The sequence below is a fragment of the Grammomys surdaster genome, unplaced genomic scaffold (assembly GCF_004785775.1).
Source record: "Grammomys surdaster isolate TR1022 unplaced genomic scaffold, NIH_TR_1.0 123441, whole genome shotgun sequence".
NCBI classification, from domain to species: Eukaryota; Metazoa; Chordata; class Mammalia; order Rodentia; family Muridae; genus Grammomys; species Grammomys surdaster.
In genome coordinates, this window is record NW_021618689.1 from 56029 (window position 1) to 73777 (window position 17749).

The 17749-nt window shown below is 43.5% G+C and overlaps 1 protein-coding gene across 1 annotated transcript in view; it reads right to left on the minus strand.

Annotated features, from left to right (window-relative positions):
• The window catches only part of LOC114636297 (F-box/WD repeat-containing protein 15-like), a 15279-nt gene extending 6973 nt beyond the window's left edge, over positions 1-8306 (minus strand). The window contains exons 1-5 of the mRNA XM_028784463.1: positions 8217-8306; positions 7397-7434; positions 7038-7201; positions 5682-5800; positions 1187-1396 (exon numbers count right to left, since the gene is read on the minus strand). Coding sequence (XP_028640296.1) covers positions 1187-1396; positions 5682-5800; positions 7038-7201; positions 7397-7434; positions 8217-8306 — 621 coding nt within the window. The remainder of the gene's footprint in view (positions 1-1186; positions 1397-5681; positions 5801-7037; positions 7202-7396; positions 7435-8216) is intronic.
• Positions 8307-17749: the final 9443 nt, after the last annotated feature.

Here is a 17749-nt window from a genome sequence, read left to right on the forward strand (position 1 = left end):
AGAGAGAGAGAGAGAGAGAGAGAGAGAGAGAGAGAGAGAGAGAGAGAGAACTCCCAGGCCTCCAATAGCTTGTTCTGATCTCCAAGCTTGCATGTGATACATAGACACACATACAAGCAAAATATTCACACACAAAATAATTTTTTTCCTTTTGGGTTTTTTGAGATACGTTTTCAGGATTTCTCTGTGTAGCCCTGGTATCCTGGAATCACTCTGTAGACAAGGCTGGCCACAAACTCAGGAGATTCACCTGCCTCTATGACATGCACCACCATACCCAACCGGATTTTTTTAAGAAACTTTTGTAGGGCCAGGTAGGATATTATCTTCAATCCCAACACTCAGAATGCAGAGGCAGTCTGAGCTCAGTGAGTTAGACCACCCTAGTCTACACAGTGAGGTCTAGGCCAGCCGGGACTACATCATGAGATTCTGTCTCAAACTCATGAGGTAGGGTATGTGCAATGATTTTCCAAGCTCTAAAACCCTCTTCCCCAGGACTCACTGGGACATCAGTGTTATCTTTTTTTCTCAATATCTTTGACATTTCTCTCTCTATTGTCCCTACACAAATTCATGGATTCAGCAATAATAAACATTTCAAAGACAAGAAGATGTAAAACCACTTAGAAAAATTGTGTATGTGTGTGCATGTTATATGTATATTTATGTATGTGTATGTAGATTACATACCAGGACATATATGGAAATTAGAGAAGGACGCCAGGTATCCTGTTATCCTCTTCTCCTGATTTCCTGAGAGAGTCTCGTATTGGACTTGGACTCAGGCTGGCTTGGCTAGCAGCTGTCTAGTCCCAGTGACCCTGTGTTTCCATCCCCTACACTACTGGGGTTACAGGCACCTTTAGCCACATCTCACTTTAGATGTGTCAGGGATTAGAACTCAGGTCTTCATGCTTGCACAGAAAACACTGCTACCCACTCAACCATCTCTCCCCAGATCCCAGGCAAGAATTTTAACATGATATTTTTAAGAGAATGGCTTAAAGACATGTACATGAAGTAGGTCAAAGGCTAAGGAATGGCCATACTTAGGGTATACTGTGACTGACTCTCAGGGTTTGCAGAGACTCCAAGATGGCAAATTAAGATTGGACAGTAATGGGACCTCAAATTGTCAAATGTTTTGTTAAGTGTAACTACTCCAGATTTGGGGGTCACTTACCAAGACAATCGGGCCATCCTTTGTAAAGACAGCTTTAAGTGATACACAGGGAAAGAGCAGCTTGTTAGTCGCCAGAGCGTCCCTGTTGTGACAGTCCCACAGTTTGATAGTATGGTCTATATCTTCAGTGACTGCAATGTGCATCTCAGGGAGGGTTGTCAACATCTTGATGTAGGTGGGCTGTTCTGGGCTTTCCCAGGTCATAACACCCTGGGGAACAAGAGAATCATCATGTCTGAGCACCTCTAGTTCAACTGCTTTCACACAGCAGCTTTATTTGGAAGCCTCATTCAGAATGGAACTCCTTCTTACATACAAGAGCAGAATATGAATGTTCTACGCATCTCTCACTGGACATGGTAGCACATGCCTAGCATCCCAGCCCAGAGAGGCAGAGGCAGAAAGGTCACTAGAAGCTTGAATCCAGTCTGGTCTACAATGTCAAGTTGCAGGCCAGTTGGAAATATATTACAAGACTATCTCAAAAAAGAAAAAGCAACACAGGGCTGGAGAGATGGCTCAGCATTTAAGACCACCAGCTGTTCTTAACAAAAGGACCTGCGTTCAATTCCCAGCACACACATGGCAGTTCACAACTGTCTGTAAATCTGGTTCTTGGGGACATCGCACCTTCACACGGACATACATGCAGGCAGAATACATATGTACATAAAAATAAAAAGTAACACAAAGAAGAGAAACAAATATCTGGATTGCCTGGGGCACGAGTGGACAGGAAAACAGGACACATACATTCTGCTCAGAGGTAAGCATACATTCACTATTCAGACCAGAAAGAACATGGCTATCAAGATGGCTTACCAGGGAAGGACACTTGCCACTAAACCTGATGACAGGAGTTCAGTTCTCAGGAACCACATGGAAGGGGAGAACTAACTCCCACAAACATGTATGAAGAACAATCAGCCTGTGCTCAAAGCCATTTCACTTTTACTAACAGTACAAGCAGAGAGCATGTGCCTATTGTCACTTCTAGTGGGGCTAGATTTCTTGTTGTTTTTGTTTTAGAGACAGGGTCACTCTATATTCCTGGCTTTCCTGGAACTCACTTTGTAAATCAGGCTGGCTTCAAACTCACTGCCTTCTGCCTCCTGAGTGCTGGAGTTAAAGGCATGGGCCTCCACTTATAGCAGTATCACCTTTTATAACATATGAAACAAACCTATTTACAATAAATTCAAATGATTCCAAAACTGGTTATCGTATCATCAATTCTTACACACTGCAAATGAGAAAAACAGGTTCTTCTCCAGGTTTTTCTTTAGCTTAAAAAAAAAATATCAAGGGGCTAGAGAGATGGCTCAGTGGTTAAAAGAAACTTCTCCCAGACAAGCAGAACCAACCAACCTTAAGAATGGATTAATGTTCACTCCATTAGACTCTTTTCTCTTTTAAAATAAAAAAAATATTTGAGAGAATGGAGGATAATGAAGAAACACATATGGAGGTACCCAGCATTCACCCAGTTCTCTCCTACAATGGCTCAGCAGCTGGCTGTCTCACAAGTCAGAGCACACAAGACAAAAATACTCTTGCATAAACCAGCAGGGACTGCACAGTGGGAATCTAATGTCATAATGCTGAGACAAGCCATGAGTAATGTCCTCAAGAACCACAGGCATGGCCAGTCCTATGTTCCTTCCCATTGGTACTAGGGTCCCCACCATCCCTCCCACAGGGCATCATCTGGGCCCCTAGCACTTACAACACCATAGAAAACAGAGATGCTCTACCTACACAGTGTGCTGCTGCCAGATCAAGTAACACTGCCACAGCTCTAGTCCTGTTTCCTCCCCTGAGACACACAGCCCAGGAAGGTCTCAAGAGAACTATGCTCAGTGCAAGCCACACCTTGTTCTGTTTAACTCCTGAGGTGAGGTGCCCTAAACCCTAGTAGATATTATCAGGGAAAGAATCACGTGGAGAACACCTGTGTCAATTGCTTTACACCCACCCCAAGAGAGCAAAGCTCCATTGTGCTCCCCAGTCAAAGAGTGGAGGCCTATTCCCCTAATTCCACAACCAATGAGAGGGAAGGGCCAGCTCTCCTGACTACCACAGGTAGTAAATTGAGGGAGAGCATCACCCCCACATCCATGCCAGCAGATTGCCTCAAAATATATCTATAGTGTATTTCTCTAATTAATCATCAGGGTGGAAGGACTCAGACCACTGTAGGCAGTGCCAGTGCCAGTGCCAGGCTGGTGGTCCTGGGTGGTATAAGAAAGCTACTGACCAAGCTATGGAGAGCAAGACATAAAGAATGACCAATCCTTCACGGCTTCTGCTTCAGTTTCTGTCTGAGCCTCCTCATGGCCTGTGAGTTCTTTCCTCCTAGTTAGTTTTGGTCATGGCCTTTTAACATAGCAAAAGCAGCACACTAACACACAAACATTTAAACAAACTGTATTATGTGGTAAATTTTAGTTCTCAAGTCTCTCCAAATATCCAGAAATGAGATCAAGCTGGATTATGGGATTTCTGACAGTTAGATAAAAGCCATTGTTGCTCAGAAACTTCTGAAACAAGTTCCCATCTGCCAGAAGGTATCTTTAGCATTGTTTTTGCTACTGTTATTAATTTACAATGTACACTCTTTACTTACTAGATACATTCTAGAACAAATAGAGACAGACTGTCTAACTCCAATATACTTAATAGATCCTGGCTCTCATTCCTGTCAGAAATCTGCTAAATGTTTCTATGGTAACTATGTTACCATGCTTTTCTAATGTTAAAGCTTACTATGATAGACAGAGACTACCAAATCCTGACAGTGAACCCCCAACTCCACAGATCTCTGAGTGACATGGGCACAGCGACAACAAGACTGCCTAGACTGTGATATGACAACCACTGAGAAACACCGCTCCATTGCCTTGCCCGCTGCCAGGGCTTGGTCTAAACTGTGGACAGAGGACACCCAGAGAGTTACATGTCTCCTATTGCCTAAGAGAAGTGAGTCATTTCTCTCTTTCTGTTTCTCTCCATCTTTGTCTGTCTGACTCCCTTCTCAACTCCCCTTCCCATGCCTTAAATAAACTCTATTCTATACTATAGCCATCTTTTGTTTGGTACCTTCAGGGAAGTGATGCCTCAACATGGGCCTGACAAGGCACCCCTCCCACCTCACCACACTTTACTCTACAAAACATATCCTGGTCTTTTTAGAAACACAACACAGTCTACTTCTTTCTGTGTCTGCTCTGGACTCTTCTGGATCCCTCTGGCTGCTCTCTTATGTCTACAGTAAAAACCTTAATCATTATCATGGAGCAGTCATGTCAGCAGTTTCTTTACTGCATACCCCCAAACAGCTTTTAAAAAAACCTCAAAGCATTTCCAGAAAATCAGAAACAAGACAAGTATATCCACACTCTCTACTCTCCCTCAAAATGGTATTGTTTCAGCTAGAATAATCAAACAAGAAAAGCAAACAGAATGGAAGAGAAGCCAGAGTTTCCTCATTTGCAGACAATGTGAGTCTGTACTTAGAGACCCCAAGACTCCCCTGGAACACTCTTAGAACTAATAAACTTCCAGCAAATTCATAGGCTACAAAGTCAACTTGGAAAAAAAAACTAGTGCCCTTCCTATAGAGCACTAAACAAAGTGAGAGAGGATCAGGGAAGCCATCCCATTCACAGCAGCCTTGAAACACCACCGTGAAAGGGCCTGGTGGACATGGTACACGCTTTTGATCCCAGCAGACAGAGGTTCACAGATCTCAGACTTTAAGGCCAACCTAGTCCACAGAACAAGTTTCCCCCAAGGCACTTTCACAATGAAACCCTGTTCCAAACCAAAAATATAACAACAAACAAACCCTGGAGTAAGAGGCCAGAGTGATGGTTCAGCAGCTCAGAGCAGGTAATGCTCTTGCAGAGGACCCTAGGTGGGTTTCCAAAGCCTACATAACACCCCAGTCTCTGTCCTAGGCCAGCAGGCACCACACATAAACTAACACAGGCACACACATATAAAATAAAAAATGTATCTTAAAAAGGAATACCTGGGAGTAAACCCGACCCAGTACGTGAACAATCTCTATGATGAAAACTTTGAAACACTGACAGGCACTGCAGAGATGGCTTAGCAGAAGACCCAAGTCCATTGCCCACAGCTCCAGTGTCTACAACTTACAGCCATCTGCAACTACAGTTTTAAGGGACTTGACACCCTCTTGAGACCTTCACAGGCAGCAGACACACGTGCATCACACTTACATATATGCACAGAAAACACTCACATAAAATAATTAAATCTAAAAAAAAGTGTAAAAGGGGAAAAATCAGGTGTGTGGTGTAAACCTTTGACCAGAGCACATGGGGAGTCAAGGTAGGTGGATCTACATGGGGACTTCTAGGACAGTCAGGTCTATACAGGGAGATCCTGTCTCATCATCACCAACAACAAAAGGATGAAATCAGAATTGACATCCAGGTAACTTTTGCTACTCATAGGCCAGACTCACCTCATGAATATCCCAGGTGGAAATCTTGGTCTTGGAACTCACCATACAGATAACAGATCTCTCTTCTCGGTGTTTTGTTAAGCCATGCCCTGAGAGATAACATGCAGCTCCCCAAATTCCTGCAAGGAAACCACAACAATATTTGGAACGAGACACTTGAGGGACAACTCAAACCAAGGAAGGTATGTTTCATTTTCCTCTACCTTGTAGAAGGATGGATAAAAGTTGTGGGAAGGATGAAGCAGAGGCAGTCAAGCACACTGCAGGTTGGTTCTTTGTTCAGATACAGTTACTCTTTAATGTGATTCTAGAGATACAAAATGGGTACTGGGGGCTGGGTCTGGAACTCAGTGGGGAGAGTGCTGAGTTCTGTTCCTAGAGGCCTATAAACCATAAACAAGTTCTCATTTGGAGGCACAAGTATCAAGGTCATTGGTGTTTGCTGCAGGAAGGATTTGAGGTCAGCCTGTGGTACATGAGATCCTGTCAAGAAAGAAAGAAAGAAAGAAAGAAAGAAAGAAAGAAAGAAAGAAAGAAAGAAAGAAAGAAAGAAAGAATAAGAGAGAGAAAGACAGAGAGAGAAAGACAGAGAGAGAAAGACAGAGAGAGAAAGACAGAGAGAGAAAGACAGAGAGAGAAAGACAGAGAGAGAGAGAGAGAGAGAGAGAGAGAGAGAGAGAGAGAGAGAGGGAGAGGGAGAGGGAGAGGGAGAGGGAGAGGGAGAGGGAGAGGGAGAGGGAGAGGGAGAGGGAGAGAGAGAGAGAGAGAGAGAGAGAAGCAAAAGAAACAAAAAAGCCAGATGTAAAGATGTGGCAGTTCCAGTGAAGGAAAGCAGCAGATCTTGAGTTTGAGGCTAGTCTAGTCTACAGATCAAGTTCCAGGCTAGCCACAGAGATATAGTTTCAAAACAAACAGGTAAGATTTTCTCATCAGGAGAACAAATTCCACAAAGTTGTCTATACACACACACATACACACACTGTGCCATGTACACACATCACATACACACACACTAAAAATAATAAATGAAAGAAATTTAAAAGCATCTCTCCATCAGAAACCTACTCTAGGAACTTTTTAGAAAAAAGATAAATACTAAAGCCTATCTAGTAATTTCCCCATTAAATTCTCTCTATACTCTGGGAAAAGTGGGAAGCCTTCAGAGAAAGGGAGAAAGAGGGCTGTTTTTATGATTCAACCACTCAGCAGATCACAGAGTGGTTCTATAGCTAGGCTAGCATGGCAGCCCCAGCCAGTAAAACTGCAATTCCCTTCCTCTTATTGAATGAGAATGTAGGACTGCAGAGAATGGGAAAAACCAAATGGATGTGTCTTCTATTGTACCCAAGGCCATACCAGACTCCACCCAAATTTCCTTGTAAGTGAAATCTTCTGGCTTCGCTCGGGACTTGGTGTGTTCTTGCCATGTTTTGTAAACGAAGAACTGCTTCCATGTCTCTGTACCCAGGAGCTGGAGGGTGACACTGTCACAGAAGAGCCATCTCTTCACACACAACTTCCTGCAATGCACAGTTGCAATCCCATCAGGCTGACCCCAGTCACCTCACCTTAGAGCCCTGCTTACAGTGCCCAAAACTTTTATTCACTAACCATCCTCACAGAGCAGAGGTCCAGGTCCAGAATGAAAAAGCCTCCTCTTCCCTTCCTGCCCCATCTCGTCCCTTCTTCCCATCCCACCCTGCCCCTCTCCTTACTTCCACAGGATATCACTGCTTGCAATTGCATTCCAGTACTATGGGAGAGAAAAGAATCCTTCAATAAACAACTGCCCCCTTCCCCTTGCTCTCAATTTGTTCTGTGCTGGGCCTGCACAGATTAATCAAGCACAGTCCTAGCTCCCCAGGCCCAGGCAGCCTGGAGAGACCTACCCCAGCAAACACAAGTCACCTTGTGAGGGCTCAGAGGAAGGAGGGCCAGTCTACACAGGTCTGACACAGAGTCTCAAGGAGGCCACATATCTGCAGCACATCTCTGCAGGGCAGCTTGTTCTTTTCATTTAGCAGAATTTTGTTGTCACTGTTGCTGTTCTGAGATAGGGTGCCTAAGTAGCCTGGGCTGGTTCTAAATTCATGTAATTGAGTATGAACCAAACTCCTGGTCATCTTGCTTCCACCTCCCAAGTGCTTCAATTACAGGCATGTGCCACCACTCCTGCCTCATTTAACTGGATTTGAGGTCTTCAGAGTGGATAATGCTAACCCATGAGCCTTACATGTATCCGTTTGCTATTCTGTATGTCTGAGCTTCTGTTGGTGAAGAGAAGCAGCTGAGTTCCCGAGACATTAATGTGTCAGAGCTGAGTAGACAGGTCTGAATAAGGAGGGAAGGAAGAAAAGGAAGGGAAGAAAAGGATGGGAAGAGAAAAGGAAACAAAGGAAGCAAAGGAAAGGAAGAAGAAAGGAAGCCAGGCTGTGTGAGTATAATGCTGGGGTAGCTGAGACTCCAAGACTGAGCAGGAAAGGCCCAGGGCCTTGTCATGCACCAGATGGAGGAGTTCAGCCAAGGAGCTTTTACCTTGTTCACTTGGGCAACCTGTAGCAAACTGAAAGCATCCAGATAGGAGACGATTTCCAGCAGTAGCTCACAAGGCAAATAGAACTCCATCTTGCATGGCCTAAGTCCACATTGACTCTTCTTTCTCCTACCCAGCTTGCTCCAATTTTAAAGGCTTGGCCAAAGATTTAACACGGTTGCCACCTGCAGCTCCTCAGGCTTTGATTGCAGTAAGCTTCAGGTGTGTAGACTCTCAGCCTCATCACACACACACACACACACACACACACACTCACCAGAGTCAGAGACACTCAGCTAAGAGTGTTCACACCTAAATTCACTCCACAGTGTTATTCATCACATAGATGAGCTCAACAACCCCTGCCTGGCACTGTGGAGACCAAAAATGTACATGAGCTGGGGTAGCCCTGACATTGATGATGTCAGAACTTTCTAGAAAATACACAGTAACACACTAATTTAAAATGTGACCTTGTTTTAAAAATAGAAAAGTAAAAGAATCATGCAGATTTTGTTCTTGTTCACTGTATTACTAACCAGAAACCAGAATGTATTTTTACTTTTTTTTATAACAGTTTTTGGAGACAAGAGTTTCTCTGTGTAGCCCTGCCTGTCTTGGAACTCACTTGGTAGACCAGGCTGGCCTTGAACTCAGAAATCTGCCTGCCCTCTGCCTCCCAAGTGGTGGGATTGAAGGCGTGTGCCACCACTACCCGGCTGTAATATATTTTTATTCTAATGTTACCTTCTCCTGTGTATCCACAGGGTAGAGCCTATGTCCTGGACCCTTGGTAAGTGTGCTTTTGTGTCTTTTAAGATAATAACTCAGGGTTGGGGATTTAGCCCAGTGGTAGAGCAATCTCCCAGAAAGCTCAAGGCCCTGTGTTTAGTCCTCAGCTATGAAAAAAAAAAGACAAAATAACAAAAAGACAATAACTCAAGGAACCAGCAACCCAGCACTATGATAGAGTGTACACAGACATACACAATGGACGGATACATGTATACATACGTGGTCACACACATAAAAAATGGATATGTGTATATACACACACAGAGACACACACATACAAAATGGATATATTTATATACACACAGAGACACACACATATAAAATGGGTATATTTATATACACACAGAGACACACACATACAAGATGGATATATTAGATACACACACAGACACACTTTTTAAACAATGCTCTCTACTGATTCTGACTGAAAATAGATTTGAGAACTGCAGACCCCACCACTGACTTTTCTACTACAGAGTTGGAGGGTTGAATGTGAGGCACGCAGCAAAAGCAAAGCAGCCTGAAGGGACAACTACAGGCCACTGTGCAGGCCCAAATGAGCCAGAGGCCTCCTTGTGCTATACTGTTCTCAATTTTCTTTCTTTCTTTCTTCCTTTTTTCTTTCCTTTGTCTTATTTTGAGACAGGGTCTCACTATATAGCCCTGACTGACTAGCCTGGATCTTGATTTATATAGTCCAGGCCTCAAACTTAGAGATCTGTCTGCCTCTGCCTCCCAAGGGCTGGGATGAAAGATGTGTTCCACAGTGCTTGGCTTGGACTTTCTGTTTGCATGTTTGCTCAGCCAGAGGATGGCCTTGGCTTCTTTCCCTGAGTGACTGATTTAGATGTTCACATGCAGAGCTGTTATAACTCCTTATAATAGTCATGAGGCATTGCTACCACAGACACCATAACAATGGATATTTTCCATCCATGAAGGAGATCTGATAATCTTTACATTGTATAATTGTTTAGGTGTGTGTGTGACTGAATGAAAGAGGACAACTTCCTATTATCCAGGTTTGCCTACAATTCACTGTGGAGTTTAGGTTGGCCTCAAACATGAAATCTCTTGCCTGCTGAAGCCAGAAAAGGGCATTTGACCTCCTGGTACTGAGGTTACAGACAGTTGTGAGTGGTACTGACACCATGTGGGTACTAAAAATCAAACCCAGGTCCTTTGGAAAAGCAGCCAGTACTCTTAACCACTGAGTGACCTCTCCTGCCCCTAAATAGACACTTCTTCTTGCTGTATTTAAACCAGTATTTCAATAATGGCCATCTAGTAAAAGGATCATCAAGTGACCAGTAGAGAAATGAGCTGAAAGATATTTTCTGAGGCTCTGATATTCACCACACAAGGTGAGTTGAAGACAGATGTTGCAGTACCTTACTGGGGCCCATTAGTAAGTGAGTGTAAATGAGATGGGGTGTGTGGGAAAATACACTCTCTCCCAGGTTTAGACACTGCTTATCTGACAGTGGCAGGGTCCTGTTCTCTGCAGGGACACTATGAGACAATGCACCACTTGTCTCTGCCAGGTCCCAGAAGCTACCCTGGCATCCCTGGACCTGAGAAGCATCACAATGTTTTCTGTCTCTGCCACCAGTCAATGTTCTCATCCCGGTCTACATTCTTCTCTGCTTTGTTGTATCTCACTATGTAGCTCTGGTGGCCTAGGCTCACTATGTAGACAAGGCTGGACTGGAACTCACAGGGACCCACCTGCCTCTGCCCGCTGCTGAGTGCTGGGATTAAAGGTGCGGATCATCAAGATGAGATGATCTTCTTCTTCTTTTTTTTGAGACACATTTTCTCTGTGTAGCCCTATCTGTCCTGATACTCACTCTGTAGGCCAGGCTGACCTCTAACTCAGAAATCCACCTGCCTCTGCCTCCCAAGTGCTGGGATTAAAGGCGAACACCACTTCCACCATCATCCAGCTAGGATGATAGGCTTACTTTTCAGGTCGTCTGTAAATGTATTCAGAGCACATCTAGGAAAACTAACATAAGTTCCAAATTTGAGATTCATAACCCAGTCACATATGTCTTTTTAATTACCTGAATGAGTGTGTGTGTTTGTGAACATGACCACAGGTGCCCACAGAGTTAGAGGTGTCAGATCTCTCTGGTGCTAGACTTGCAGGCAGCTGTGGGCTGCCCCGGAGGTTCTGGGAATAGAACCTGAGTCTTCTGTAGAAGCGGTATGTGCTTTTTTTAATTGGTGACCCATGTCCCCAGTCCTCCTCAGTCATATATTTTATCATATTAAATGACATTCACACCTTTGTCAATTAAGGAAATACAGGTTCCAGGGATTGGGACGTAGATGTGTCTTTTAGAAGGGGCCACCATAACTGGCCACTGCAGTTATTCAATAAAGACATATTTGCACATTCACAGTTTTTGGAAATCCTGTAATACCACCTTAATTTAACAACATTAATGAGGGACAGAGAAAGAGTGTGCACAGGTTCTTAACCAGTGCATGCTGCAAACAGTTGGGACCTTGCTGGGTACGGTAAGATGTCTGTAGCTCTTAATAACAGGCTTCAGTGTATTATCCAGTTGGTTTAGGAAACTTGCCATCACAGTCTTCATCTTCCAGTAAGACATTTGGCTACCCTGAGGTTCTGTAAACAGACAGCAAAGGCTCAAACACCCTTCCAGACAGAGGGAGGAAGAAGGACGAAGGAGAAGCTCAGATCCTGCAGCCCACACAGTGGACAGAATACAGAAGGTTCTGAGGACGACTGCTGCCGGGAACATCATCTGACTTCAACCACATTAGACCTTGTCCTGGCTAGTTTTATGTCAACTTGACACAAACTAAAGTCATCTGAGAGGAGGGAACCTCGATGGAGAAAATGCCTTCAAATGATCAGGTGGTAGGCAAGCCTGTAGGGTATTTCCTTAATTAGTGATTGATGTGGGAGGGCCCATCCCATTCTGGGCCATTCTATAAGGCAAATGGTAATCTTTGCAACAATAATTTCATTAAACCTAAATATTTATATAGTTGAAAATAGGCAGGGATGCTGGGCAGTGGTGTTACACGCCTTTAATCCCAGCACTTGGAAGGCAGAGGCAGGTGGATTTGTGAGTTCAAGGCCAGCATGGTCTACTGAGTGAGTTCCAGGACAGCCAGTGCTACACAGAGAAATCCTGTCTCAAATAAAAAAAAAGTGAGCAGAAAAAAGAAAAAGAAAAGAAGAGAAAAAGAAAAAATAGGCAGGGAACCAGGCACACCGCTAAATTTCATCACTCAGGAGGCAGAGGCAGGTGGATCTCTCTGAGTTTGAGGCCAGCCTGGTCTACAGCCTGTTCTCTTAACCATCAGACCATCTCTCCAGCCCTGAATTTTCATTGTTTAATTAAAATTATATATGTTTGGTTTATTTGTGCGTGTCTACATATGTCCATATGTTAGATCTGAGTGGTATGTATGTATCTATGGATGGATGGATGGATGGATGGATGGATATATTCATGTGTCTACATGTGTGCATATGTTAGATGTGAGTAGAATGTATGTATGTGTATATTCATGTGTCTATACGTGTGCATATGTTAGATGTGAGTGAGTATCCATGGGAGATGGAACAGGGTGTTGGATGACCTGGAGCTGAAGTCACAGGCTAGCCGTGAATTTTCATGTAAAGAGGTAAATCGGTGGCTAAGACCAGTTGTTCTTGCAGAAGATCCAGCTTTGAGTCTCAGCACCCACATGGCAGCTCACAGCTCCAGTTCCAGAAGATCCGATGCTCTCTTCTGAGGCACACAGGAAGTACACAGACATACATGCAAGCAAAACAGACATACCTGCATGTGAAACACTTGTTACAATCATACAAAAATGGATTATTGTTTTGGGTTATTTTGGAGGCATCTCTGGAGCTGCAGGGTTGGATCTGTAATTAGGAGTACCAGACACTGTACCAGGGGACAGAGGTCAGTTCCCAGCAGCTCACAACTGCCTGCAACTCCAACTCCAAAGGCTCCAACACCCTCTTCTGGCTTCATTGGACTCCAATGCTCATGCATGTGCGTGCAGGGGCACACACAAACCATTTAAATAAAAATGGTAATAATTAAACAAATATTTTAAAGACAGAAACCTCAAATTTCCCATGTTTAAAAGCAGGATTTTTTCTGGCCCCACAGACCACTTTTCTATGTTCCTACTCCCAGTGAAACACCCCTGACAACTGTTCCCTTCCTCCAACCAAACACCCATTTCCTTTGCTGTGACACTACCTGTCTTCATCTGCAGTGAACTCCTTCACAGTTCAGACCCCACAGTCCTCCTTACAATATCCGCCCAGCTCAGGCCTTCAGGCTGCTTCACTGTTCTCCTTACACTCAATAGCGCCTGTGGGCAGACTGGAAATAAATTATTAAGAACATTTATTTATCTGTTTGTTATGTTTCCTTTTATGCAATACAATTTCCCTAATGAACAGAGTCTGCCTCTGACTCACTGCTGAATCCACACAGTCCAGACTTCTCTCTGGTGCATGAGATTTCATTACAACCTGCCGGATGAGGGACTGGATTATTAAATCCTAAACCAGTGAGAATATAAGCGAGCTAACTCCCATGGTTACTACTGACCCTGGCTGACCCAGAGGGGCTCTGCTCAAGTGAAGCATGAACACAGATCAGGAATGGAGCTCAGCTCTCCCTCCGAAGGACAAGGGAAAGATTTCCCTCCATGACTTTAACCGTTTTCCTTCAGGAAAACAATTTACATTATTTCTGTTTCAAAATGTGTATTTCTTTAAATAGTCTGTCTACTCAAATTTAGTTAGCTAGGTAGTTCTCTGATGAGGTCATTCAGATTGACTTTTGAAATCTTATTATTTCTGAGATATTATTATACAACATGTATAAACTGATTAAATACTTATATATGAATTTTTATTTTCTATTAAATGTCTTTTTAATATAAATGTATCATTACAGTATAACATGTTTCATTACATATGAACAGAGAGATCTGTAATCTGATGAACTGTGATAGGTCCCCGTCTCCCAGTTTCTGTGGTGATGAGGAGCCTGGCTTTGAGGAAAGCTTGGCTCCCAAATGCAAAACTACCTCTTTCATACAGAAAGCCTGTTTTGTCATTGTGTAAAACCAATGAACTGATGCAGGTGGTGACCCAATTATCAGGTGGATTTAGGATAAACAAATGGTGCTGACAAATTTTCTTACTGAGAGAATTAATAAGGACTAATTACTGTGACTCTTGCAAACATCTGTTTAATACGATGTGCTCACATAGCATCACAAGAGGGTGAGTGTGTCTTTGCACTCTCCCAGTGTGTTACCTGTGATGTGTGTTACATTCTGACTTAAGGCTTATTAAAGCTCTTTTCTTTCTGATTTACCTTTGTAAAGGTTTCTGGGTGGAGAAAACGTCTTGTTTTAAGCTGGGAACTGAGAAGATGGTTCCGCATGGAAAGGACTTACTGCCAAACGTGAGGGCCTGGTTCAATCTCCAAGAGCCACATGGGAGAAGGAGGGACAGACTCCCCGACTTATCCTTTCATTTTTATACAAAGGCTGTGCCACGTGCACTCCCACACACATACAATAGAGAAATACAAGTGTGTGTGTGTGTGTGTGTGTGTGTGTGTGTGTGTGTGTGTGTGTTTATGGAGGTCCCCACCCACAATTCCAGCACTTGGAGAACTGAAGCAGAAGGATGAATTTGAGGCCAATTTCTACATCCTCAGACTCTGTCTCAGAAAACAAACAAGGCAAAACTATTTCCCCAACACTGACCACGGTAGGAAAAATTATTTTTCTGGAGGACAAAGTAAATATGAAGCACAGCAGCAGAAATAAAGATGAGATAACAACCAGGGATGTGTTCATACACTGGAGCTGTCTGGTGGTGTTCTGTATTTTCTCATCACCTCATGACGGAGGGGGTTGGGGGGGGGAGAACTACAGACTAATAGACTTACTCAGAGTGTGAAAACATATTTTACAATTCCATCAAATCTGACTCTGATCTTTTTTTTTTTCTGAAAAGATCTACATTTTAAGGCAGGGAGAGATGGCTTAATGGTTAAGAGCACTGACTGCTCTTCCAGAGAACCTGAGTTCAACTTCCAACAACCACATTGTGGCTCACAACCATCTGCAATGGGATCTGATGACCTCCTCTGGTGTGTCTGAAGAAAGCAACAGTGTGCTCATATACATAAAATAAGTAATCAGATATTTTTATCTATTTTTTTCAAATAAATCTGTTCAAATTATTTAATACGTGTATATCTGGCATATGTATGAAGGAAAACAGCCCCAGTATGTGTGCGGATCTCAAGGACAAGTTTGGGGAACTAATTCTCTCCTTTTGTGAGTTCTAGGGATTGAACTGGGTTTGTCAGGCCTGTACAGCAAGCCCCTTTACCCTCTAAGATACTTTGTCAGTCCTGGGTAAATATTTTGGTAAGTCCATAATGTTAAAGAGGAAGCTCCCTGGGTGTTTTCTAAAGCGACTGGACAGTTACCACATAGCTCTGTTGACTCGTGGTTATTGGAAGGACACATATGAAAGTTAGGGAAGGGTTGAACTATAGGCACAAGATACAAAGTGAAGTTGTTCCAACTGAGAGAAAGAAAAAGATAGACTTGGAAGAAGTTGTAAAAATGGTTGCAAGCATCCATGTCTCTTTGTAAGCATTCTTCTTATTGTGTGTGCATTTTGTAGGATAGGAGCATATGGGGGTATGGAGTCCGGAGGACAGCCTCAGCTGCTGTCATTCAGGTGCCGTCTACCTTATTTTGAGACAGTCTCTCATTCTTAGTGCTCTGGTGTTCAGTGATTGGGTGAGGCCAGCTGTGCAGCAAGCATCAGGAATCCACAAATCTCCAGTGCAGAGATTACAAGTGAGCACCGAAACATGTGCCTGGCGTTTTTTTAGGAGGGCACCTCTTTACAGAAAGACTCTAGAGCCCCTCCGATATAGATCAGGTCTGCTCCTCTTCCTCCCTACTTTCCCTCTTGGCATACCCTGCACACTCTACTTCCTGAGCTAGCGACTGGACTTAAGCATGCCTAGCACTCACTCCACTGTGGAACTGCACCCAGTCCATTTGTGTCTTTAGTCAGTTCTGCTCCTGTGACTCTTCCTGGGCTAATACAAAGCAGCAAATGTGGTCCTGCCATCTCAGAATATATGTCTCATTGGATAGGCCAGCTTCCTGTCTCTGGGGACTGTGTTCAGGCAAGTAGATGATCCTGGGCTAGTCTGATGACAGAGAAGCCTGACCTTCTTACTCATCATCCTCCCCCCAGGCACACAAGGGGCACCAGCCAGAGGATTAGCACCCAAGGGACCTGCCACCTGGTGGCAGATACAGGCATTACATGCAGCTGAGATGGAGGTAAATCAGAAACCCATTAGAAAGAACAGCTGAGCCAGGGCCAAACACCAACTCCTCAAAACATGAGGTAAATGGTTTATTTAAAGCTGTGAAGTTTTGAAGGTCAGTTTGAATGCAGTCCTGTGTAACTGATAAATTATCATGAAATCAACCAATCTGTGATTTTCTTTTATTTTGCTTTGTTGACACAGGGTCTCATGTAGCTCAGGTTGGACTTGAACTTGCTAAGTAACCAAAGGTAACCTTGAACTTCTGATCCTCCTGCCTTTGACTCCCAACTGCTAGGATTACAGGTACAAGTCATAGATCACACATGTGTATCAGATGCTTTCAAACTTGATATGTCTTTTTCATGAATTTTCTGTTCAAATGTACCTTTTAGCTAAGTCTTCATCCTAGTTTTGAAAGAACTGTGTTTCAGAAATATATTCTGCTTATGTGGAATATGAAAATACTGCTTAGAGAGATCATAATTAAAAAAAGAAAAAATAATAATGGCTCAGTACATAAAGCTCTTGCTGTTCTAACAGAAGGACCTTCATGTGTTCAATCAACAACATCTACTAAGGGAAAACCATGTCAATTCTAGCACTGTGGAGACAGAGGAGGAGGGAGATCCCTGGCCAGTTTGGTTAGACTAGCTGAATCAGACTGGTTAGCTCTGACTTCAGTGAGATCCTGTGTCAAAAGGTGAGGCAGGGAATGACTAAAGAAGATACTCGAGATTGACCTCTGGTTTCCTCATGTATCCCTGACATACAACTGCACATGAACACACACACACAAACACACACACATATGCTGGCTAGATTATAAAAATAACTACAGAGTCACAAACTAAAAGCATCATCATATCTAAGGTATACTTACTAGAGCCTGTAAGAAGGAATTTGATGTTCCCCTTGCTGACCTCTCCACACAAGGGCCATGTGAACCTTATTATTCAATAACAATCACTTAGAAACCGAGATCTATTGAGTTGCTATTTTCTGTGTCCACAGGATAGGAGGGGTGGTACTCCTGATCAGACCTAACTACTAAGTACTCCAGTGAACCAACATAGTGTATCTGTCTCCCACTGACCAAGAAGCCTATGGTGTTTCAGCTCACAACGTGGGGTGGGGTGGAAAAAAATCTTCGAGATATAGTTACTCCATAAATACTGCAGTGCTGGAGGTGCACATACAGGACTTGGTGTGAGTGTCAGCCCATGTGTGGTGGCACTCAATGTGATCCTACCTAGATTCAGAGGGAATCGATGTCACTGTAACAAGGAAGGAAACCAGGATTCTCTTTCCATATCCTCATGTAGTGTTCACACATCTGTTGAGTTTTA